Source organism: Vombatus ursinus, unplaced genomic scaffold, assembly GCF_900497805.2.
Source record: "Vombatus ursinus unplaced genomic scaffold, bare-nosed wombat genome assembly UNPS02014799.1, whole genome shotgun sequence".
In the NCBI taxonomy this organism is placed as follows: domain Eukaryota; kingdom Metazoa; phylum Chordata; class Mammalia; order Diprotodontia; family Vombatidae; genus Vombatus; species Vombatus ursinus.
Window position 1 is genome coordinate 23,340,138 of NW_020954577.1, and position 24,190 is coordinate 23,364,327.

Below are 24,190 nucleotides of genomic sequence, written 5' to 3' on the forward strand. Positions count from 1 at the left end.
AGATGGTCTCTGCCCTCAAGGAGCTTACAGTCTAACAGGGAAGATAACACACACAAAAAAGCTGAAAAGCAGGAGTTTGGGGAGCATGATGGAGAATTTAAAGAGGTTCAAAATGAGTACACCTGGGTAGGAAATGAGGCTGATGTCTGAGGAAATGTCTGTTCTGTCCCCTCTTCTGCAATGGAGGAGTCATTGCTCACCCTTCCAGTCATATGGCTAGAGAATACTGATGGGGTGTGAATAACAAGTCAAATCAGGTCTTGCAGGCTGAATTTTCCTAATGATGAATTTACTGAGGACATTGTGGAGAGGTCGGTGAAGTTCAAAACAGTTGTAAACAAGAGGGAAATGAGGAGATGTCTGAGCCTATTGTTTGATGAACCCTGGGACCCCTAATAACTCATTGTTTGACAAAAACTGATGTGAAAACTAGAAAGCATTCTGGCAGGAACTGGGCTTAGTTGAACATCACCTACCATATACCAAGCTAAGCTCCAAATGGACATGACTTAAACATCAAGGTTGACAGCATAAACAAATTAGAGGAGCAAGTAAGCAATTACCTTTTAGATCTATAAATAGGGTGAGTTCTTGACCAAATAAAGGCTAGAGAGGATCACAGAAAATAAAACAGACAATTTTGATAATATGCTATTATAAAGGTTTTGCACAAACAACAAATGCATCAAAAATTGGAAGGGGAAAAATCTTTGCGTCAAGTTTCTCTGATAAAGGTCTAATTTCTTTTTCCCCTACTTAATAGTATTTTTTCCCCAATTACATGTAAAAATAGTTTTCAAGATTCACTTTTATAAGATTTTGAGTTCCAAATTTTTCTCTCTTTCTCCCTCCCCTCTGCCCTCTCCAAGATAGCAATATGGGTTATATGGGTACATCATATTTCTACATTAGTCATGTTGTGAAAAAAGAATCAGAACTAAAGGGAAAAAAAAACACAATAAAGAAAAAAAATCAAAAGAAAAGTGAAAATAGTATGCTTCAATCTGCATTCAGACTCCATAGTTCTTTTTGTGTATGTGGATAGCATTTTCCATCATGAGTCTTTGGGAATTGTCTTGGATCATTGTATTGCTGAGAAGAGCCCAAGTCTGTCATAATTGATCATCACACAGTGTTGCTATTACCGTGTACAGTGTTCTCCTGGTTCTGCTCATTTCACTCAGCATTGGTTCATATAAGTCTTTCCAGGTTTTTCTGAAATCTGCTCAACATTTCTTATAGCATAATAGTATTCCATTACTTTCATATACCACAACTTATTCAGCCATTCCCCAATTGATGGGCATCTTCTCAATTTCCAATTCTTTGCCACCACAAAAAGAGCTGCTATAAATATTTTTGTACATGTGAGTCTAAAGGTCTAATTTCTAAGATATTTAGGGAACTGATTCAAATTTTTAATGATGAGAGCGATTCCCCTATTGAAAAATGTTCAAAGGATAGGAACAAGAAGTTTTCAGAGGAGGAAATTCAAACTATCAATAGACATATGAAAAGATGCTCCAGGTCACTAATAATTAAAGAAATGAAAATTGAAACAGCTTTGAGGTTCTACCTTACACCCATTGAATTGACAGAATTGACAAAAAAGGAAAATGATGAATGTTGGATGGGCTGTGGGAAAATGGGTACCTTAGTACACATTCATATAGCTATGAATTGGCCTAGCCATTCTGGAAAGCAGTTCCCCACAAGTTATTAATTGTATATACCCTTTGACTCAGTGGTATCACTAGTAGGCCTAGATGCCCCAATAAGATCAGAGGAAAAAGGAAAAGACCCACATTTATAAAATAATCTGTAGTAGCTGGGTTTTTTTTTTATTGTTGGTGAAGAACTGAAAACTGAGCGCTGACCATCATTTGGAGAACATATGAAGAAATTATGGTATATAAATGTAATGGAATTGTAGTGCTATACGAATTGAAGAAAGAAGGACATGGTTTCTGAGAGGAAGACAAATTGCAGAATTAAGTGAGCAGAGCCTGGAGGACAATTTATACTATAGCATCAACATTGAAAATGCAAAGAACTTTGAAAGCCTTCAGAACTCTGATCAGTAAAATGATTCATCTTGATTCCAGAGCACTGATGATGAAGAATGTTACCCACCTTCTGACAGAAGAAGGGGATAAGCTAATATGTAGATAGAGACACATAATTTTTGACAAGACCGATATGAGAATTTGTTGTGCTTGTCTATGTATATCTGTCAAAATAATTTCATTTTTTCTTTTTTAGGAGGATGGGGACATGAGGAAGTGGTGAGATAATAGATTTTTGTTAATTTAAAAAAAGTAAAATTGAATTGAAAAATAAAAGAACAATTTTAGAAAAATAAGAATGTTTATAGGTTAGTTGGATAGCAGCACACATTCCTGATGATATATATGCCTGCATTCATTGCTTAATTTTTAATTACTTCACTGGAAAGGATACTGGTCCAGGTATCAGAAAACCTGGATTTGAGTCTTAGCTCTGCCAGTGTACCCTGCAGTACAGTCTTGGGATACTCTCTTTACCTCATTGTTAAGATCAGAGAGTTAAACTAGGTGATCAGCAGGGCTCAGATCTCTTCTGTCTTTAAAATTTTATGAGTTGTGTAATTCAAAGGACTTAAATTATTTTTCTGAAATTAATTTGCCTTGCCTTTTTTAGAAAAGTTGAATAGCATGACCTTAAAAGGGAAGATGTCTAGAGCTCTAATCTTGTTTTCAATTTTTGGTACCATGATTTGGGCTGGACATTGATAAGCTGGAGAATGTTCTAGAAGTGGCCAACCAGAATGGTGAAGGGCCTTGCATTCATTCCATGAGATTTGTTGAGTGAACTGGAGATGTTTAAGTGAGAGAAAAGAGGGTTGAGGAAAAACTTTAGAAGAGGAATTAGGTTATTCTGTTTGTCCTCAGAGGTCACACTCAGCAGTAATTTGTGGGATGTGCAAAGAGGCTGAAACGTAGGTTAAATGTTGAGAAGAACTTCCAGCAATTAGAGTTGTCCTTCAGAATACCTGTCTCTGGAGATGGTGGTTCTTCCTCATTAGGGATCTTCAAGCAGAGGCCAGATGACTGTTTGTCTAGTATCTTGTCATAGGGATTCCTTTTCTGGTATGACTTTGACTAAATGACTGCTGCCTTCCGACGATAAATTCTGTAGTTGTTTGGAAATGAACAAGGAAGAATATTTGTTTACTTATCTCCAGTGAAAACAATTTCCTACTCCCTTCCCTTCCCCTCCCTCCCTCCCTTCCTTCCTTCCTTCCTTCCTTCCTTCCTTCCTTCCTTCCTTCCTTCCTTCCTTCCTTCCTTCCTTCCTTCCTTCCTTCCTTCCTTCCTTCCTTCCTTCCTTTCTTCTTTCCTTCCTCTTAGCTATCAGGTTGAGCTGCACTCATTCGTTATGGAAGTCCAGGCTAGGTAGCACGGCACATAGAATGCTGAACTTGGATCAGGAAGACATGAGTTCAGATCCCATCTCAGCACTTACTTAACTGTATGACCCTGGGCAAGTCATTGAACCAATCTCATTTTTACTTTTCTCATGACAAATTGGGAATAATAATAATAGCTCCTACTTCACTGGGTTATTTAGAAGATCAAATGAGACAATACAAGTAAAATACTATATAAACTTTAAAATGCTATATAAATGTAAACTGTTATTATTTACTACTACTACAACTACTACTACCACCACTACTACTACTATCGGTTAATTCAGTTTATTTTAGCAAATAAATATTAAACTTGGCCATGTGGAATATATGGGAAATAAAAACAAAAACAAAATAGTCCCTGCTCTGAAGAATATGATATTTTATTTCCCACTGTCTATTTTCTCCCATGGACTATAGTGTGAACCAAGGAGGAGACCTTACCGCTAATAACAAGAGCCTGGTTTTTTATTAAGAGGGAATCTGGTTTCCTTCATGACTCTGAGGCATACATAATAGTTTTTTGTTTCTTTTTTTTTGGTTGTTGTTTTTGAGACTGGATCCTGTCTTCACTAAGGTGAAAAGCACATGATCACAGTACAGGTCAAGGTAGAAGCTTTGACCTGTTCGTTCCCTCTCCCCTCTTTAGGCAGCCAGGTGGCCCTCTGGTCCCTCCCCAAACCCCCACCTGGGGCTCACTGTGTTGGTGCCAGAAATCGTGCTGAAATTAGTATAGATGCCTGAAAGGCTTTAGCCCTATTGCGGCTCAGAACCTCATGAGATCAAGCAGCCTCCCCCTTCCTAATAGCAGGGTTACAGGCATGTACCATCACTCCCAGTAGTTTTTTTTAAAAGAAGGCACGCAAAAAATTTTAAGCCACAAAAAACCTCCCCTCTTTTTTTCTTAACTCAATTTCCTTGACACTGTGAGTCTCCCACTTTTTTTGGCACCCTAAAATAAAGTTATTTTTAGGTTAGACCAAATAACATACTTACAGAATATAGACCATAAAAAGCACAAAGATAGTTGAGTTCATTTTTACTATAAATATTCTTGCCAAATCTGACCTTCCAAAAAGCTTTACCTAATATATAGCACATTTCAGTGGAATTATCACCTCTTTCCCTAAACTCCTTATTTATAGAGCTTTTAAACAGGCTATAAATATGAACATTTGAGAGAAAAATAAAGGCATCTGAACTTCATTGAAGTTGATAGGAGTATTGCAGGCTGAGTGTCTGCTGCATCAGTCCTTATTTATAAGTCTTCTAATACATAAACATGAAGCAAATTAAGTAAAGAATATCTAGATTTCTGTACTATAGTGTCCTGGCAGAAAGCTCTTGAGACTATGGAGTAAACAGCACATTACTTGATACGATTAACTTCTTCCTTTTGGATACACTATAAGTTTGCAGAAAAGTAGAAATAATTTTTATTCTCCCTATGCAGAAACAAACAAAAAAAAATTGGCATTGTATCGCATCTCTTTCATGTAGGGCTTACAAAACACTTTGCATATGGTTGCCTATTTGACCCTCACAGGTAACACGTGCAATCTCCCAAATGTGCACATTCCATCTTGTAATACAAATGGCAGTCCATTAACACCTTTTCATTCTGTGTTGTCCAAATTCTCCCATCAGTTCTCCAGAGTATCTACCCAGCACATTAAAGGCCTTCTTTTTTAAAATGTTTCAGAGATACCAGTTCAGCTTTCAGGGTATCCATTTGTGTTCCTTACCCTTGGAAAATGACTACAGTGCCTCATTTTCCAGGCTTATGCATCCTCTGTTATGTTTTATATAGCACTTCCTGCATGCACTGGGAATTGGGAATATCCTGAATCTCCCTGAAACAACCATGTGTCTTTCCATTGTCCTGTGAGTTACTTATAGTTTGGATTCTTTGGAGATTGTGGTAGAGTAGAATGGAAGCTCCTTGAGGACAGGGACTCTTGCTGTTGAATTTGTATTCCCAGCCTAGCAGAGTGCCTGGCATATAGGAGGCACTTAATAAATGAAGATTCATTGATTGATCATTCCAAGATTAGCAGTCATATAACATTTACCAGGATTATATTATTATAAAAAGGTGGACTTTTGGCAGGAGGGATCACCTTGGAATCCTTGGAAGCATTGTACCTAATCCAGTCTGACTTTAGCCTACTTAATTCTGGGCCCAGTTCATTGTCCATACAGGACCCATTGAAAATAAGTATTTTGAGGTGCTCACTCATTGCTGCTTATCCAACTACATGTCTTAAGGTAGGCACCATGCATTTTATGTCCACTTAATTTCTCAGAGGGTTTGTGGGCTTTATTGAGGAGGACTTGTGTCATCATAGGACTGTAAAGTGATCAGTACATATCATCCAGAAACAGGAACAGTTAGAAAACATCTCAGTTGTTGTAGAGTATCTCTCTTCTACTTGGACTTTGCAGAAGCCATCCTCCATGACAGACCCAAGTGCCGGGGGGGAGCATGTACCTCCCTGTTTTATGCCTTAAGCGATGATGATAATCAGAGGATTTGTTGGACAAAGTTATCTGTAGTTGTATACTGTATATATCTGTTGTATACTGTTCTGTATTTAGAAATTTTGCTTGATCTTAACTTATACACGAGACACTCTGTTAGAAGAGTGCTTTCATAGCTGCATTTTGCTCTTTCAGGTCAAATTATTTCAGCGCTTGAAAATTAAATACTTGAAAAAAATTCATACCTCTTTTTTTTTGCTGCATTGGTGGGTGCTGTTGTATTAAAAAGAGTCTAATGCACTATAAAGTCAGGTATAGATAATCCCAATAATAGCTTGTTTACTCTGTAGTATCTTTCAGGAGATACAATATGAATTAATGCAGTTAAATACTTAATCTAGATTGAATGACAATATGTTTAGTCCAGGAAATCTTTTTCGAGGTGGGTCTAGCCTCAGTTACAATGGCTTTTGTTTCTTGCTTTAAAAAAAAAACAACAACAAAAACAACTCCTGTTTCCCCAACTTTTCTCCTTGCTGTGATGATTTTTGGGATTTCTAGAAACTTAGAAATTTCTATGATTTGATTGCTATAGTTGTCAGTTCTGATCATTTTTCCACAATACTGCTTTACATTTTAATAGTTTATTGTACAAGATTCTTTTACAATGTGAAGGTCATATCCCTCTGAGAAAATTTCAAATGAACCTTGACATCCTAGACTATATTAAAAAAAAAACAACAAAAAAAAAATCTCTTTTAAAATACTGTCATTTAGCAACTTTTTTTTTTGAAAATACCAGATTGGGTCCCTGTCTTTATTTCTTTATATCTTTATTTCACAGTTAAGTGTAATACCAGTGTAGTCTCTATGTCATTTGGGTTTTAATGCCCAACACCATAGTTGTAGATACGGTTTGGAGGGATGTTTTGTAAAATCTCTCTAGTTTGTATGTGTCACCATGCAGGCTTGTCACCTCCCCTTTCCTCAGTGAACTCCAGAAGCTCTGTATTTCCTTAGGTATCTGCTTAGGAGACCAAGCTAATGACTTTGCATTTTATCATAAAGGCAACCAGGAGTTACTGAAGTTTTTTTGAGTTAGGAGTGTAAGGGTAAGTGATAGAACTGGCAACCATAATGGGCAGGCCTGGACCAGGCTTAAAGAAGCCAAAAAATGAGAGAGCAAATAAGGGGAGGGAGCCAAAGAAGTAATGTTGGGATGAACCAATGAGAAGAATTCACCTTGAAGCAGAGATAAAGCAGACAGATTTACTAAGCTAATAGAGAGACCAGTGGGTCAGAGAGGCCAGAAGACCAGGATAGCTGATTGATAAATATTTAATAGTTTAAGCATTTGTCTCAGTCCTTTTGTGGATGTCTTTTAAGCTAAGGCTCTTGATACTGATAGGATACTCATTTCTAACATTCGTACATCAGATGCTACTTATCTCCAGTTCTTGATTTCTGCTGGCCTGGCCCAGCAAACGAATGAATGGATTAATGAATGAAAAGCATTTATTAAATCTTTACTTTGTGCCATGCACAGTACTAAGCAAAATAGTCCCTTCCCTCAGGGAATCCTAGGTTCCCTTGAGTTATGATTTATATCAGTACAGATGGCCTGTAGACATTTGAAAACATAGGGACTAGACAAGTCAGGTCCATAAATGTCAATATCGGAGTTATTAGCTTAGAGATTAAGGCTATAAGAGTGGAACAACTCTTAAAATGATTGATATCAGAGAAAGAGCAAAGAACTGGGAATAGAGTGTGCTTAGAGCATTAGAGTAAGTGGGTAGGAGGAAAAAGAGAAGGAAGTCAGAGAAGTTGGAGAAAAAGTGGGAAAATCCAGTGTCATGAAAGCTATGGAAAGAATATTTCAAGAATGGAGTGTTCATGCATGGAAAAGGCCTCAGAAAAGCATTGGACAGAAGTGGTAATGGAAGAATGGGCCAGCTCAGTTTTCTTTGTGAAGGAAAATATTTACAAGTCCAAGTAGTCTTTTGATTTTTAATTTTTTTAAAGCCCAGTGTGTCCCCCATGTGAGTTTTCAACATACTGCATCTTAAATCTGTTTGTCATTGGGCACCCAGTGGACTGGGCTTATGAGAACAATGAAAATAACTTTTCCAGATCTAGGCATAGATTGTGATTTCAGATGGACTAGAAGCTTCCTTAGAGGCTCTCTCTTCATTGTGCATCTTCACAAAAAAAAAATAAAAGTTTGCATAAGAACTTCATAAGAACATAAGGGAGACAAGTTTTTGAGGGATGAATATTTAAAACTCCCAAATTCATTGTTTGAAGGGAGAGTAACACTTTTGTCACCTAGCGCTGGGCAGTCACCCCAGAGGAACAAGCGAGATGCCCGTCAGTGCGGACATCTCTGTAAGGTATTTTGCACATCGCTATTTTCACTACATTTCTCCAGCTCCAAAGGCCCTACTAAAATGGGAGCATCATCTGTTTTGCTCACAGATTTCATTCAGTGACTGTACCAATAAATTTGAACCCAGCATTCACTCCTCTGTAATCTTTTTCTTGATAATGAACACTATTCCGACTGAAAGAATATTGATTTCTTATTTTCTTCATAATTTTCATTTCTCTTCTTTAGGACTTTGTTACCACCATTATCCGTCTGTTTGACAGTCCTTCAACTTCCATTCGAGCAAAAGCTTTTCTGGTCCTTTTATATGTTTTGCTCCATAATCGAGAGATGTTGCTTCTAAGTTGCCAAGCAAGGTAAGACTCCCCCCTGCAAGAATCGCTTCAATAAGTTTCAGTTGGTAGTTGTGACAGTCATTATAGCAATCAAGACATTTGACATTGATGATTTGATATCTATTTTTTGGGATGGGCCTTGGGATTGAGTTATTCCACAGAATTTAGAGCCTTCCGGTAATGTACATAGTGCTAGAAAACCACTTTTTTCCAGACATTCAGTACAATATAGTGTGTTGGGATCATAAGTTAGCTCCTTTGGCACTGGGGAAAGTCCTGGGAAATGGCAGACATGTTGGAGAACTCCCTGAGTAAGCCTTGAGGACAGCAATAAGAGCCTGTCATTAGTGAGATTTGAGGAGTCTCATTGCACTGGCCACTTTTACGTGTGCCCAGTTTATTATGACTGCCAGCTAAAAGCCTAGATTGTACATCTTATGGCCTGGAACATAAAAACTCCAGTGGATATATCCTGGGAGTCCTGGCTTTGGCCCAGCAACTTGGATTGTGTCTGAGTACTTGCTTTAGATATATTGCAAGGTCTATGTTAGAAGCCCACCTACCCCAGCATCCTGAAATTACCTTAAATTTAGAGAATGTAGGCCAAGAACATCAAGATGCTCATTGTATATTGAAGTGTAAGACTTATACAAAGAACTTGAGAGTTGGACCTCAGCAGCCATCCAGTTCAACCCTACCACCAAAGTAATCACCGTTGCGCACGCCATCCTAGACGAGTGCTTATCCAGAACTCCAAGGACTGGAAATCTACCACCTCTCACTGCCTCTTACTCCACTTTTTGCAAGCTCTAGTTATTAGGAAAAGTCTCCTGATATCAAGCCACACTTTGTTTCTTTCCAACTTATACCCATTGCTACTCCTTTTATTTGAGGCCAAACACAGCAAATCTGATTTCTCTTCTGATGGCATCCTTTCAGATACTTGAAGACAATTATCATGGCCCCCCTCAGGCTTTTCTTCTCCAGGCTCACCATGCCCAGGTCCTTGAATCAGTTCTTGTGTGTCATGGGCCCAAGGCCTGTTGCCATCTTAATTGCCTTCCTCTAGGTCCTCTCTAAACCATGCTGCCTAGAACAAGACACAATTCTCCAGATGGGATATTATGAGCATTGAGAACTGCAGCCCCATCACCTTCCTATTCCTGGGAGTAACGTAGCCCACAATCACATTAGCTACTGCCTCATATTGACCTTGTAAACCCATCAGCCTGCCCAGATTCTTTTTAAAAACCATTTCTATCCATCTGTGCCTCTCCCATATTATAGTGATGGAGATAATTTTTTTGTACCCAAGTTCAAGACTTTACATTTATGCCTATTGAATTTTATCTCATTAGGTTGAGTCCCATGCTTTATCCTGTCAAAATCCTTTTGGATCCTGACTCATTTATTCAATGTGTTAGCTATTCCCCATAGCTTTGGGTCATCAGCCATTTTGTTGAAAATACCATCACATCTGTTAATACCATACCATCTGTTAAACCTCTCGGGGCTAAGTACAGATCCCCAAGGCTCTCCCCTGGAGACCTCTTGCCACATTCTCATTGAACCATTAACAACTATTATTTGAGTCTGTTCATCCACCTTGTTCTGAATCTATCCAGTATTATTATTGCCTAATCCATATCTCTTTATCGTCTCTACAAGAATAATATGAGATACTTTATCAAAAGCTTTGCTAAAACCTCGGTAACCTATATACACAGCATTCTCCTCATCTGCTAATTTAGTAATCTCATCTGGAAAGGAAATTAATTTACGCTTGCATGACTTGTTCTTGATGAAGCTATGTTGGTGCTTTCTGTGATCTTCCATTATAACCACTTATTGGCATTTTTCATTTGTTTTTATGTGGTTAATTGTTAGTGACTTAGGAGTCACTAATAGGAGTAACTAATAGGAGTTTTCGATTAAGTTGTCTTTTCCTTCACTTTTCACAATGGGATAGCTCTTTTCGCTCCCCTTCCCCTCAGTTTTTGGTATTTTAAATCCATGACTAAGAAATGTCAAATGCTTGTGGTATAAGATGATCTAGGGCTGGGAAAGAAGAGGATGTTGAGTAATCACATGGAATGATCTGTACTCAGGGAGAATAAGTGGGGCTCGGTCAAAGGTCTGTGGGGATCTGGATGGAGTCTAGGGTCAAGGAGAGTCAGGGAAACTCACATAACAGTTTGGGGAGTAGGAGATGTGGAAAACAGGGTGACACTGATAGATTGCATTCAAGGCCCTATTCTTAACATTTAATGAGATGTAATAATATTATTCTGAACCAAATCACTTGTCATTGAGGGTTATATTTAAGAATAGTTAGAGAATTTTGAGTTATTCTTCTCTGCTGTGGAGATTAAATCATTTGCATTTCTAGAAGAAATGTCTTATTTTTTATACTTATACCTTGAGGCTGTTTTGAATGTCACATTAGCTGAAGGATTACTGAAGATTTTGCAGCCCTGATGATTAAAACTTAAGAAGAAAGCTGCATAACACTATTCCCATCACCTTGCTTTAGTGCACCTTAACCAGAAAGACCTTCTACCATCACATAAAATAACCAAAATCTAGACCTCTGGAGTATTCCAAGTGGCAGAGATTTGGTTCTCTGTAGAAAGTACTTTTTCTTTACCTCCATAAATTGACAACACTGCAACTTTGAATAGGAGTACAATAGTTATTATTAAGAGAACACACACACACACACACACACACACACACAAACACACACACACGAAAGAAATTGGCTCAGATCTGTGGCTTCATTATTATTTTATTAGCCTTTATAAATTCAAATTTGCACTTGGAGTTATATTCAGAAGCAAATGTTAAACAGCACAGTGCCAACAATGGAAAACAGGTACATTATTGCTGTCTGTGAAGTCGTGTTTTCCATCATAGCCTGCCTGGTCTTGGGCAGACCGCATCTCAGATGCTTTCTGGAAATCCCAGCTAGAGACTAGAAAGCAAAGCATTTAGAAAAGTGGCAACATTCCTACTGGAAAAAGGTGCCACAGTCTGTGATTAACATATATAGAAAAATACTTCTCTCTTCCTGCCCCTGAAAGCTCCAGAAGCATCTGGGCATCTCAGAGAACTACAAGGCTGCATGAGAGAGGAAGCCTTAAGTGTAGGACATGAGATAACCCAGGCCTCATTATGCACATATTGCTTCCTGTCTACCAGCATCACTTTTGCCTTTTATGGATTGAATCTCAATCAGTTTTGTGTCATCTTGGCCCCCAAATCTGTTAGGTGGTGGACAGGTGGTGAGATTGAGCTGTCACAGTCAGATAAAAAAGATATGATAGCCCCCAAATGCCTGACCATTTCTCCAAATGTCTTCATACATACATTGAACATGACAGGTGATAAAGTAGGGCCTTCTGGCTCACTACATATGATTGTCCTTTCAGTGGATGAACCGTCAGAATTCACTGTGTGAGTTTTCTTAGAAACCGAGATGGAATGGCTGATAATCACCTCCGTGCTCTGTTGGAATCTTCAGCATTACCACCCTTGTGGGTTTCAGGGATAGGAGAAGCTTGGCTTTGATCAAAGAAGGGTGTTTGCTCAAGAAATGTTTGTTGGAAGTGGTTGGAGAAAAACCATCTGTGATTTTGAAAAAGGGTGTCACTGAAGTCAGTGCAGTTGAAGTTAAATAGTCAGGCTTGAAAATTTGAGGAGGTCAGGAAAAAAAAGTTACTGATAGACCTGAAAATTGCTTTTCAACAATCTTTTCTAGCTCTTGAAAATATATCTTTTAGATATATTTCTTACATTCTTTCCACTCATCAAAATTATTTCCATTTTGTACTTAAACAGATTTTCTTGAGCACATCATAATAATCATGGTTAGTTTTAATCTATGGAAGGATAATTTTAATCCTTCAAAGAAAGACATGTGAGGCTCTCCCACCCTACTTTATTTTTATTTTTCATTGTTAATTTATTTATTTTTAGTTTTCAACATTTACTTCCACAAGCTTTTGAGTTCCAAATTTTCTCCCCATCTTGCCTCTCCCCCCACCCCAAGATGGAGTGCATTCGGAATACCTCTTCTCCTAATCTGCCCTCCCTTCTATCTCCCCCCCCCCTTCTCTTATCCCCTTTCCCTTCTATTTTCCTATAGGGCAGGATAGATTTCTATTGCCTGTATATCTTATTTCCCAGTTGCATGTGAAAACAGTTTTCCAAATTTTCTCCCTCCCTCCCTACCCACTCACCTTCATTGAGAAGGCAAGCAACTCAATACAGGTTATATATGTGTAGTCATGCACATCACTTCCATAGAAGTCATGTTATGAAAAACTAACTATATTTCCCTTCATCCTATCCTGCCTCCCATTTATTCTATTCTCTCTTTTGACCCTGTCACTCCTTAGAAATGTTTGCTTCTGATTACCCCCTCCCCCAATCTGCCCTCCTCTCTATCATCCCTCTGCTGTCTTATCCCCTTCCCCCCTATTTTCCTGTAGAGTAAGATAGATTTCCGTACCCAATTGAATGTGTATGATATTCCCTCCTTAAGCCAAATCCGATGAAAATAAGATTCACTCATTCCCTCTCACCTTCCCCCATTTCCCCTCCACTGTAAAAGCCTTTTCTTGTCTGTTTTATGTGAGATTCTACCTCTCCCTTTCTCCTTCTTCCAGTATAATCCTCTCTCACTCCTTAATTTTATTCTCCAGATATCACCCATTCATCTTCAACTCACCCTGTATCAATCTATCTATATATATATATATATAATTTTTTTCCTTCCAACTACCCTAATACTGACAAAGGTCTCATGAGTTACAAATATCATCTTTCCATGTAGGAATGTAAACAGTTCAACCTTAATATGTCCCTTATGATTTCTCTTTCTTGTTTACCTCTTCATTCTTCTCTTGAGTCTTATATTTGAAAGTAGAATTTTCTATTCATCTCTGGTCTTTTCTTCAAGAATGCTTGAAAGTCCCCTATTTCACTGAATGTCTGTTTTTCCCCCTGAAGTATTACACTCAGTTTTGCTGGGTAGGTGATTCTCGGTTGTAATCCTATCTCCTTTGCCCTCTAGAATATCATATTCCAAACCTTGCTGTCCCTTAATGTGGAAGCTGCTAAATCTTGTGTTATGCTGATTGTGTTTCCACAATTCTTAAATTGTTTCTTTCTGGCTGTTTGCAATATTTTCTCCTTGACCTGGGAACTTTGGAATTTGGCTACAATATTCCTAGAAGTTTTTCTTTGGGGATCTCTTTCAGGAGGTGATCAGTGGATTCTTTCCATTTTTATTTTGCCCTCTGGTTCTAAAATATCAGGGCAGTTTTGCTTGATAATTTCTTGAAAGATGATGTCTAGGCTCTTTTTTAATTATGGCTTTCAGGTAGTCCAGTAATTTTTAAATTCTCTCTCCTGGATCTATTTTCCAGGTCAGTTGTTTTTCCAGTGAGATATTTCGCATTGTCTTCTATTTTTTCATTCTTTTGGTTTTGTTTTACAATGTCTTGATTTCTCATGAAGTCACTAGTTTCCATTTGCTCCATTCTAATTTTTAAGGAAGTATTTTCTTCAGTGAGCTTTTGGGCTTCCTTTTCCATTTGGTCAATTCTGCTTTTTAAGGCATTCTTCTCCTCATTCGTTGGCTTTTTGGACTTCTCTTGCCATTTGGGTTAGTGTGTTTTTTAAGGTGTTATTGTCTTCAGTATTTTTTTTGGTCTCTTTTAGCAAGATGTTGATTTGTTTTTCATGATTTTCTTGCATCACTCTCATTTTTCTTCCCAATTTTTCCTCTACTTCTCTTACTTGCTTCTCAAAATACTTTTTGAGCTCTTCTAAGGCCTGGGACCAATTCGTATTTTTCTTGGAGCCTTTGGATGTAGGAGCTTTGACTTTGTTGTCTTCTTGTGGTTGTATATTTTGATCTTCTTTGTCACCAAAGTAAGATTCTATGGTCTGACTCTTTTTTGGCACAGTTTGCTTATGTTCCCAGCCAATTACTTGAGTTTTAAACTCTTTGTTAAGGTAGGGGTCTGCTTCCAGTGTGGAGAAGGTAGTGTCCCAAGCTTCAGGGGTTTTGTACAGCTGTTTTCGGAGCTACTTCTAGGGACCTGTAAACTTTCAGTTCTTCCAAGGTGCTATGATCAAGGGTGAGGTATTTACTCCTTTCCTGGCCTGTGCTCTGGTCTATGAGTGCCACAAGCACTCTTTTCTGCCTTGGAACTGGAAGGAGGATTACCTCTTTACCACCACTACAAACTCCACCATGGTGGAGGGTTTCCTCTCCACAGCCACTACAAGCTCCACCACACCAGCGCTCCTCCTCTCCCCAGGACCACCACCCAGAACTGTGACCCCGATGCAATCTTGGGCAAAGCAAGAGAATCCTGCCTCAGCACCAGCAAAGAGATCTCTGCAATCCCCCTCTGATTAGCCCCTCGATCTCTCCTCAGTCTGTGGGCTGGAAGGGGCAAAGCAAGAGAATCTTGCCCCAGCACCAGCAAAGAGATCCCTGAAATCCCCCTTTGATCAGCCCCTCAATTTCCCCTCAGTCTGTGAGCCGGAAGCTCCAGAAGCAGTTGCCACCCTGGGGCTGTGCTGGGACTAGGGCTGGGCCAAGCTACTCTTTCACCACAGTCACAGACTTTTCCTACTGACCTTCTAAGTTGTCTTTGGCATTTGTGGGTTGAGAAGTCTAGAAACCGCCACAGCTTCCCATGATTTAGTTCCCTGAGGCCTGCTCCAGGTTCACTGAGGTCTGTTTTGACTGCACATCCACGCTGAACTGCGTTTGTCTCCCAGCCCAGTGCGATAGACCTTTCCAGTAAACCATCCAGGTTGTCTTGGGCTGGAAATTTGTTTCACTCTGTTTTTTTTTGTGGCTTCTGCTGCTCTAGAATTTGTTTAGAGCCATTTTGTGGGTTTGGGGGAGAGCTCAAGCAAGTCACTGCTTTTACTCCTCCATCTTGGCTCTGCCCCCTCCCACCCTACTTTAAACAAAGATGATAGTGCTGCAGGTAAAAAATGTTTGAGTCCTTGGAAGATTTTTGCCAGATAGACTCAGATAACAATTATTTATTGAGTACATGCTGTGTGCCAAACACTATGATAACCAGGGGAGACATGACAAAAACATCTTATATATTCCCTTTTTTTCAAAGAGCTTATAGTTTTGTTTATATGACAAAATTAATGCATGTGAAACATTTAAAGGCCAATTTTAAGTGAGAGGCAACATGGTGTAATTGATGGAGAGCTGCCTTCAGAATCAGGAGAACCTGGGTTCCACTTTCACCTCAGAGCCAGTCTAGTTTGGTGACCTTGTTCCCAGAAAATGGCCTAACTTCTCAATGCTCTCATTAATTCTTTAAGAAGATGCAACTTGCATTGGTAGGTGGACTTTTATTTCCCAAGAGTTCATTATATCAGGGAAATCAGAAATCTAGATTCTTATTCCTAAGCACAATAGAAGTATAGAAGTAAATGATGAACTGGAGTAGATGGGGAAGGCTCATGAAGAAATTGAGACTTGGGCCCAAGGGCCTGAAAGATGGAGTAGAATTTAGATAAGTAATGGATTAGAGACAAAAAAGAGCATTATGGATTGGGGATGGTATCTACCAACAAAGCAATCAGAGACACAGAAGAAAGAATCCATTAATGTGGAGGATAGTGGGATGACTAACCTGACTGGAGCAGAGTTTGTGTTGAGGCATACTACAAAAAAGCGTGGGATCTGAAGTCATACAGAAGAACTTGGATTTAATGCAATCGATCAGTATAGGATCATTGTACATTCTTGAGTAAAGGAGCTGCAAGATTAGTCTGAGAGGCACATGAAATTGGGGAAGAGGACATGGAGGCAAGAGGAGTATTGGGGAGGTTGTTGTCTTCTAGAAGTGAAGTCACGGGGGAGTTGTGACTGGGGCAATCAAAAAGGATGGATAGACGCAAAACTTTTCAAATGAAGAAACAATTGGATTTGGTGATAGATTCTCCATGAATTCAGGTGAAAGATACAGAATGAATGATAGTCATTCATGGACATGGGATAGATGGAAAGTGAGCCTGTTTGAGATAATGGTTAGATATTCACATGGAGTGTTTTGTAGGTAATTGGAAATGCAGGATTGAAGAAGGAGTGAGAGGCCAAGGCTGGAGACAGAGAAGTTTTGGTCAGCCATGTTGAAGTGATAGTTGAAGCCAAGATAGAAGGAGGGAGTGTAGAGAGGGAACTGAAGAAGCCCACATTGAGTTATTGGCTTTCATGCGTGTAATTTTTAATCTCCCCAACTACATTATGTGTCCCTTGTATGGTAGATAGAGCCCTGGACTTGGAGTCAGGAAGACTCCTCTTCATGAGTTCAAATCTGGCCTCAGACACTTACTAGCTGTGTGACCCTGGGCAAGTCACTTAACCTTGCTGGCCTCAGTGTCCTCATCTGTAAAATGAGCTGGAGAAGAAAATGGCAAACCACTCCAGTATCTCTGCCAAGAAAACCCCAAAATGGAGTCTGACACAAAGAGTCAGACCCGACTGAAATGACTCAACAACAACAAAAACCATGTATCCTATTCACTTGTGTCACTTACAAAGTGCTTTGCAGCCTGTAGGCACTTAGTATGTGCTGACTATGTTCTTGGTCTTAGAAAGATAAAGATCAAGACTAGGGGCTCTGTAGAACACAGCTGAATGAGGGAATATGTGATAGATGAAGAAGAAAACAATGTCATAAGGAATTGCACGAACCAGAGCAATTCAGGTGGGCAAGAAGGAAGCACGAGGGGAAGATGCGGAATAGAAGCAGGTGTTAGAGTTCAGAAGGACTCCCGAGGAGTAGCAGGCCTGGTGGGGAAGAGGGAGCCAAGGGAGAAAGGTCACATTCTTAGAGGTTTCCTAAGACTGTTATGTAGTTTTAGTTAGGACATTGGTAATTGGACACAGTCCCATAGTACACAAGGAATGTCATTTTCATTTTTATCTTAGAGCAGTTTTAAATTCTTTATGGAAGTTACAACCAAATGTTTCTCTCCATATGTTATGATTTTCTTGCTCAGCATGTGAATTCTTTTAGTAACTAATATTTCCATTGTCAATAAAGTTGATTTCTACTAACATAGCTCGCTGGAGCTCATTATGTAAAATGGGGATGGTGGGAGGGAGAGCATGAAGAAATGTGATATTATATTGGGATCTAGCTACTTTTATAATATCATGTACCCCAGAGGCCTTTTATTTATCCCAGCAGAAAAAATGGTTGTTTTCTCATGTGTTAACAGGTCTGCATTGGTATCTTTAGCTATTCAAGAGTAGTTCTTGCCTTGAGGAAAAACTGCCAGAATTCTTTGGAAGTATTGAAATTAAGCAATACCCTGGATAGCTTTAAAATGGATAACTTAGATTTCTAGATACAAATTTGCTTGCCTTAATGTTGGAATAAACTTATAAAAATCTTACTGTAAACTGCTGTTTTATACTCTATAAAGTTTCTCTTTAGTAATGTTTTGTTGAAGCTAGGAAAAATAGACAGTCAGTATGTACTGAAAAAATTATATTGCTTTTACCCTGTAATATCTGATGAAAGACAATTGATAGTAGGAAAGAGTCCAGCCTGAATTAATTGTATCAGATGAAGCAGTAGCCAGATCATAAGTGGCCCAAGGCAGGGCTGCATAGATGGCCATTGTCAAGATAAATGTTGTTCTGTTGGAGTTTGGACAGGATTTTTATTTGAACCAAGGTATCAAGATTAATACCGCTGTGAAGCTCTGAGTGAATTGCTATTGCAGTTTTACAGTTCTCTAAAAATTATAGCACATAGCTATGAGTGTGAAATAAACTCAGGGCTGAAGTCAGACGATACACAAGAAGCTCCATTCTCCTTCCAAAGGAAAGAGGTGAAAGGACAGAGTATGATTTTCCTGCAGAGAAGGAACTAGAATTCATGTGCACTTTGCTGAACCAGGCGACATTGAATTTGGTAGAATTTTTCTTACCATTAACCCCATGAATATTTGATGTGTTTGAAGCAGAGAAAGTAAGAGATGACAAAATACGTAAAGATGCGTCATGCAATGATAGAAAGGAAATGGGTGATTTGGAACAGGGTGGGGGTGGGTAATGGCATGAGGAATGTGTTAGGTTAGGAATTGGAATGCTACCAGCTCACCTCAGCCTTACCTATATACCAATATAATATCACATTTCTTCATGCTCTCCCTCCCACCATCCCCATTTTACATAATGAGCTCCAGCAAGCTATGATAGTAGAAATCAACTTTATCGACAATGGAAATATTAGTTACTAAAAGAATTCAGATGCTGAGCAAGAAAATCATAATAATATGTGGAGAGAAACATTTGGTTGTAACTTCCATAAAGAATTTAAAACTGCTCTAAGATAAAAATGTGGGAAAGGTGAGAGGTATCTGTCTTTGGGTGGTCATCTCGCTTTCCTCTCTGCTTCATGATAGATCCTAAAATGCTGGCCATGGTTTATTCTCACCTTCTGTTTGACTCTCTGGATGCTAAAGGTTTTTTGGTTGTTTGATTTTTTTTTAAGGGAAAGGGTATTAATAAACATTATTAAATACCTACTATGTGCCAAGTGCTAAGCTAAGCACTTTAGCTTAGATGCCCATGGCAGAACCATGTGTATGTACTAATTGAACTTTGCTCAAGGGGATCAGTGTACTTCATAGACATAGTAAATTATTTGTTATTAATTTCCTTCATTAATATCATTAGCATAGTATCTCCTTCTGTAACTTGGCATCCAAGGTCCCTCTCCCAACCTGGCATCATTACCCTTCTGTTTCAACCTTATCTCATATTACTCCCAAACTGAACCATTCTGTGCCTCCCAAACATAAGCTTGAACCCTTATAATCAATGTTTTTGTTCCAGGTTCTTATGTGCTAAATGCCCCTTTTCTCTTCACTTTTTCAGTTTTTGCAAACTATCTAAAATGCCCCCTTCTCCTGGAGGTTTCTCTTAAGTCTCTCCAGTTGGTAATGGCCTTCCTCTCCCTGCCCTGCAACCTCATATGTCACTTTTTGGGGGAGTAACTACAATATGTTATCACGTAATTTGGTCATTTTATTATAGCTATGTGTTTTTGTTATCTCCTTAACAAATTGTAATCTCCTTAAAGGCAGAGACTGTTTTATATCCAATCTTTGTGCTTCCCTTTTTGCTGAACACTGCTCTGGCAGGAGGTGTTTAATAAATAAATGCTTGTTTTATTGTAACAACGTATTCCAGTAAGTCTCTAGGCATCTCAAATTGGTACTTTTCAGAAGTACTCAATTTACTTTGTGTGTACTGTGAAAAATTCAATTCAATAAACATTAAGTGCCTGTTTGTTATGTGCCAGTCACTCTGCTAAGCAATGGGGATACAAATAAGAAAAAAACAAAACTCTTCAGGAGCTTACAATTCAATCTACCCTCAAGGAGCTTAGAATCTAATAGGAGGAGACAGTTCACAAAAGGAGCTGGACAGGTGGAGGTGGGGGAAAGCCATGAGAGGGTTTACATCATGGGGGCATCTTGTTCCATAGGACTCTGCCACAGGCAGAGCAGCGGATGCAAAGTGAAGTGAGCTCAGTCCAGTTTCTACCTTCTGTAAAGGAAGGCATTGGGAGGAGTCTGGTACTCTACCCTCCAGCCCTCCAGTTCGAGGGCAGAGGAGACTGAGGCAGTGGGGTCACTCAAGCCTTGAGTTAGCAGCATGGTGGTGAATTTAGGAAGGGATGAAGGAACATATTGTTCCCTGGAGGTGAAACCAGGTCGTGCAGCAGATGCAAAGTGGGGTGAGCTGACTCCAGTTTTTGCCCTCTATAAAGGACGGCTTTAGGAGGAGTTTGGTACTCAGCCCTCCAGCCCTCCAAGCCTTGAATTAGCTGCAGGGTATGAGAGCTGAAGTGATGAATTTATCCTGGGAGGGGCAATTCTGTTTTGGAGTTGAAAAGGAATAGAATCTCAGGTGGAGAGTGGAGTAAAAAAAAAAAGTGGAAGGGGGAAAAAAGAAATAATAAAGGTGTTGTAGCTTACTTGTTACATTTTAAAGCCTTTCAGAATCTAGTTTACAGTTGACTGAGAGCCTATTTGGAAAATAATGATTAAATTTAAACTATTCAATCAGCACAGTGCTCAAGATCTGCCTGTGTATGTAACTGAGAATGAGGCTTTCCCCTAGAATGTAATCGTCCTGACACCACTTTGTCGCTGGAGCCAGACCCTCTTTTCAGAACTTTGAGGAGTCTTGTAATCAATTACCATTCCCAATCCTTCTCAGAGTAGTTGCACTCTTGCTATTTTAAAATGACAATAGCCTATTCTGACTGTTCCTTGGATTTGATAGAGTGAATAGATCTGATTCTTATAGTAACTTTCTTTTGTTCCATTGTCTTCGTGTAGTCTCTTTTCTAATTCCATCTACTAAGGTGATTTATAAATGTGACACATAGCTAAAGAGAGAATCTTCAGATTTTTCTAGGAACTTTTGGGTCCCTCATCCCCATCTCCCTTAATTTTTTTTTATGAAAAAGTAGAAGATGGAATCCTGAGGGCTAGTTATAAAATCTCTTTGTTGTGTTTAAATAGTTTAAAGATGGTTTTTAAGCAGAAGTTGATGCTTTGGTCTTAACTAACCATCACTCATGAGTGGAAACATTTCCAAAGTACAAGTCTTTTCCACTCATATTAAATTTTTTCCTAGCATTTTGCTTGGGAACCATGTTGTTATTCATTTTTATTTCTTTTCTCTTACTAAGGATAACCGTTAGAGTTAAAATTTAAGTTTTAGAATCAAAGAATCACAGATCCAGAGCTCGAAGGGACCCCATATGTCATTCAGTCTTTCCCCTTATTTAACAGTTAAAGAGCCCACAGTGGTTGAGCTCCTTGTCCAGGAACACAGAGATAAGTGGCTGAGATGAAATTTGGCCACCAGGCCTCTGCATTCAGATGCAGCCCAAAGACCAAGAGAATATTGGAAAAGACACCTTCCTTGCTCTTGATATATTCTTTTAGTCCCTGTGACTAAAATCCTTAGGCTTTCAGTTTATGGGGTTAAGCAGTGTAACTGTTGATACACTCCCCACTTTCCTCCCCATCTGTTTGTTTTTCCCAAAGTCATATTTCATAAGCAAATGGCTATTTGATGTATTGTGCTTCCCAAATTGTGACTATATAGCTAAAATTATATTTGGCAGAGAGAAATAACTACTCCTTACATTTTTCAGATACATTTCGTAAAATCATTGTTAGCAATTGACTGTCTAGTTTACTGCAACCCATAACCTGATAACCGCTATAGATAATTTTGCATTTAGATAGAGAAGCAAGTGTAGGCCTGCTGTCTTCTTGGAATACAAAGCAGATATCACCTGATTTATATCAATTATAGCTATGATTTGGGTACTTTAGGAGAAAATGATCAACTTTTTGAACAGCAGGATGAAGGACATGACTTGTTATCATTTTTTCATGACATCTGGCTCTTAATTTGCCACAGTAACATTGATTTGATTACAAGGAATGTTTCACTTGTACTTTGGAAGTAGATTTCAAAAATACTAAAGCCATATTCTCATCTGTCCATAACATTTGATTTCGATTCTTTTCTGTGTAATTAGAGTCATGCAAGTGTGGAACATATAATTTTTAGGCATAGAGTAGAGATAGGGCTAATGTTTCACAGACTCTCTTCTCTACGAGTTTGATATTTTCTGTCTCAGTCTTCTTTAGGGATTGAGGAAGAAATGTCTTTTGGTATAACTGGAGCATAGTGAGAGTGCCTTGCGCCTTCCTTTTGGAGAGTTAGGAAAGCCATTCATTCCATAGAGAAGAAAGAAAAAATAAAAGTGAAGTTACTCAAGAATCTGATGACTACATACAGGTAGTTTTGTCTGTTCACATTTCACTCATGAAGTTTGTACTCATTTTTCTGATACTGAACTTTGTGAGATGAAAGATTTGCTAGATTTCCATGTTAGCCACTAGACTAAATTGAAGAATAAATTTTAAAAAATCAGTTTATTACTTGACTTTCAAGTGCACATTCAGTGTTACTTCGTGACTTTAGCTAAAGAGCTTCAGAAAACATGGCAAACTTAAATGGCTTTTATACTCTAGTTTTGTTTCCAATTACATTTTGTACTCTGTCAGTGGGGCAGGGCAGAGCAGGAAGAATTCCAGGTATTGTGGGTAGAAGAAAAATAAGGATGAAGAATGATGATGGGGAAGAAACTTGCATGAAGAATGAAAAAAATGCTAAAATCCTGAAAAAAGATACCAGGAACTCATTTAACTATGACTTGTTATGGATTAAGAGCCATGCCAATACAACATATGTTTAAAAGGTTTTGTATTTTTCACTTGAAAAATCAAGGAGAGTTGGTTCTGTTGCTTTCCCCTTTTAATTTTAGTGAGCTGAGCCCTTGTTTTGACTTTGATTGTATAGAAACAGCTCTGAAGTTCTTTAGTCTCTCTCAGTGGGAATCTCACTTCCAGTCGCCTTTAGAGATGGTATATGACAGTAGACTACATAAATATTTGATCCCAGATGGTCTTTTGAACTAACAGACAGATACCTGCCTATCAGCCTCAACAAGTCAAGAGTTTTGCAATTAGTGATTTTTTTCTCACTTGTCACTGTTGAATTGGAGCCAAAGCTAAAGAGAAGGAATGGAAGAGACCATTGGAATGAGCTCAAGCTTCCTCGTGTAAGCATCTAAGAGATCTGCTCAGTTAGGAGTGAGGCAGATGGCCTTTTTAAGGCTTTTGTGGTGCCAGTTGACCTCTGGTCAGCTATTTAATAGAGTAGTGTTGTTAATCTAGATCATTTCCAGTGTGTGTCCCCTTCCCTGTCACCTTGTGATTTTGTGATTATTCTGAATATTCCCTAATTCCATTTTAGTAGCTATATCTGATGACTTTCATTCTATAGACAGCATACTTCCATTTATTCAGAAATGTCATAATCATTTTATAGTCAAAAGTATTGAAGTTTTGAAGTATTGATACCTTCCTTCAGCACTTTGGTGGATTTGTAATGTTGTCAATGTAGGTATTTTCTCCATCTGTGCAGATTGAATGCATCCACAGTCTCTTATCCTACATGACTCTTGTGAGTGACCTTCTATAAATGTTGTCCATGGCCTCTATTCATTCTTCTGTGGTCTTTGTCTAGTCTTCCTGATTCTTTACCTGTACTTCAGAACATGTGCTGTCCCTTGGATCTCTCTTAGTGAATCATCCATCCATTTTCTCTTCTGGTCACACACAACTCTCAAATGATATCGTGGCTGCTATTGCATAGTTTTTGCGTTGTAATAATTCTTTGGAGATGATGGCATTTAGTAACCTATAGTCTTACTACATTACTTGAAGAATATTGTTGCTAACGAGATAAATCTTTGTTTTAGGAGTGAGCTTGGGCGGGTGGGGGGGGCATCATTAAAAGTAGTTTGTGATTTCCCAAAGATAAGCCAGTTCATTCTTTTCTTTCCATAAAATTCTGGGCCCAGC

General features: G+C 38.7%; 1 protein-coding gene across 4 annotated transcripts in view; it reads left to right on the forward strand.

Moving 5' to 3' along the window:
* Positions 1 to 24,190, forward strand: part of ULK4 (unc-51 like kinase 4) — a 636,813-nt gene that overhangs the window by 154,869 nt on the left and 457,754 nt on the right. For all 4 annotated transcript variants that reach the window (XM_027872479.1, XM_027872481.1, XM_027872482.1 and 1 more), the window contains one exon: positions 8,550 to 8,677. In XM_027872479.1, coding sequence (XP_027728280.1) covers positions 8,550 to 8,677 — 128 coding nt within the window. The remainder of the gene's footprint in view (positions 1 to 8,549; positions 8,678 to 24,190) is intronic.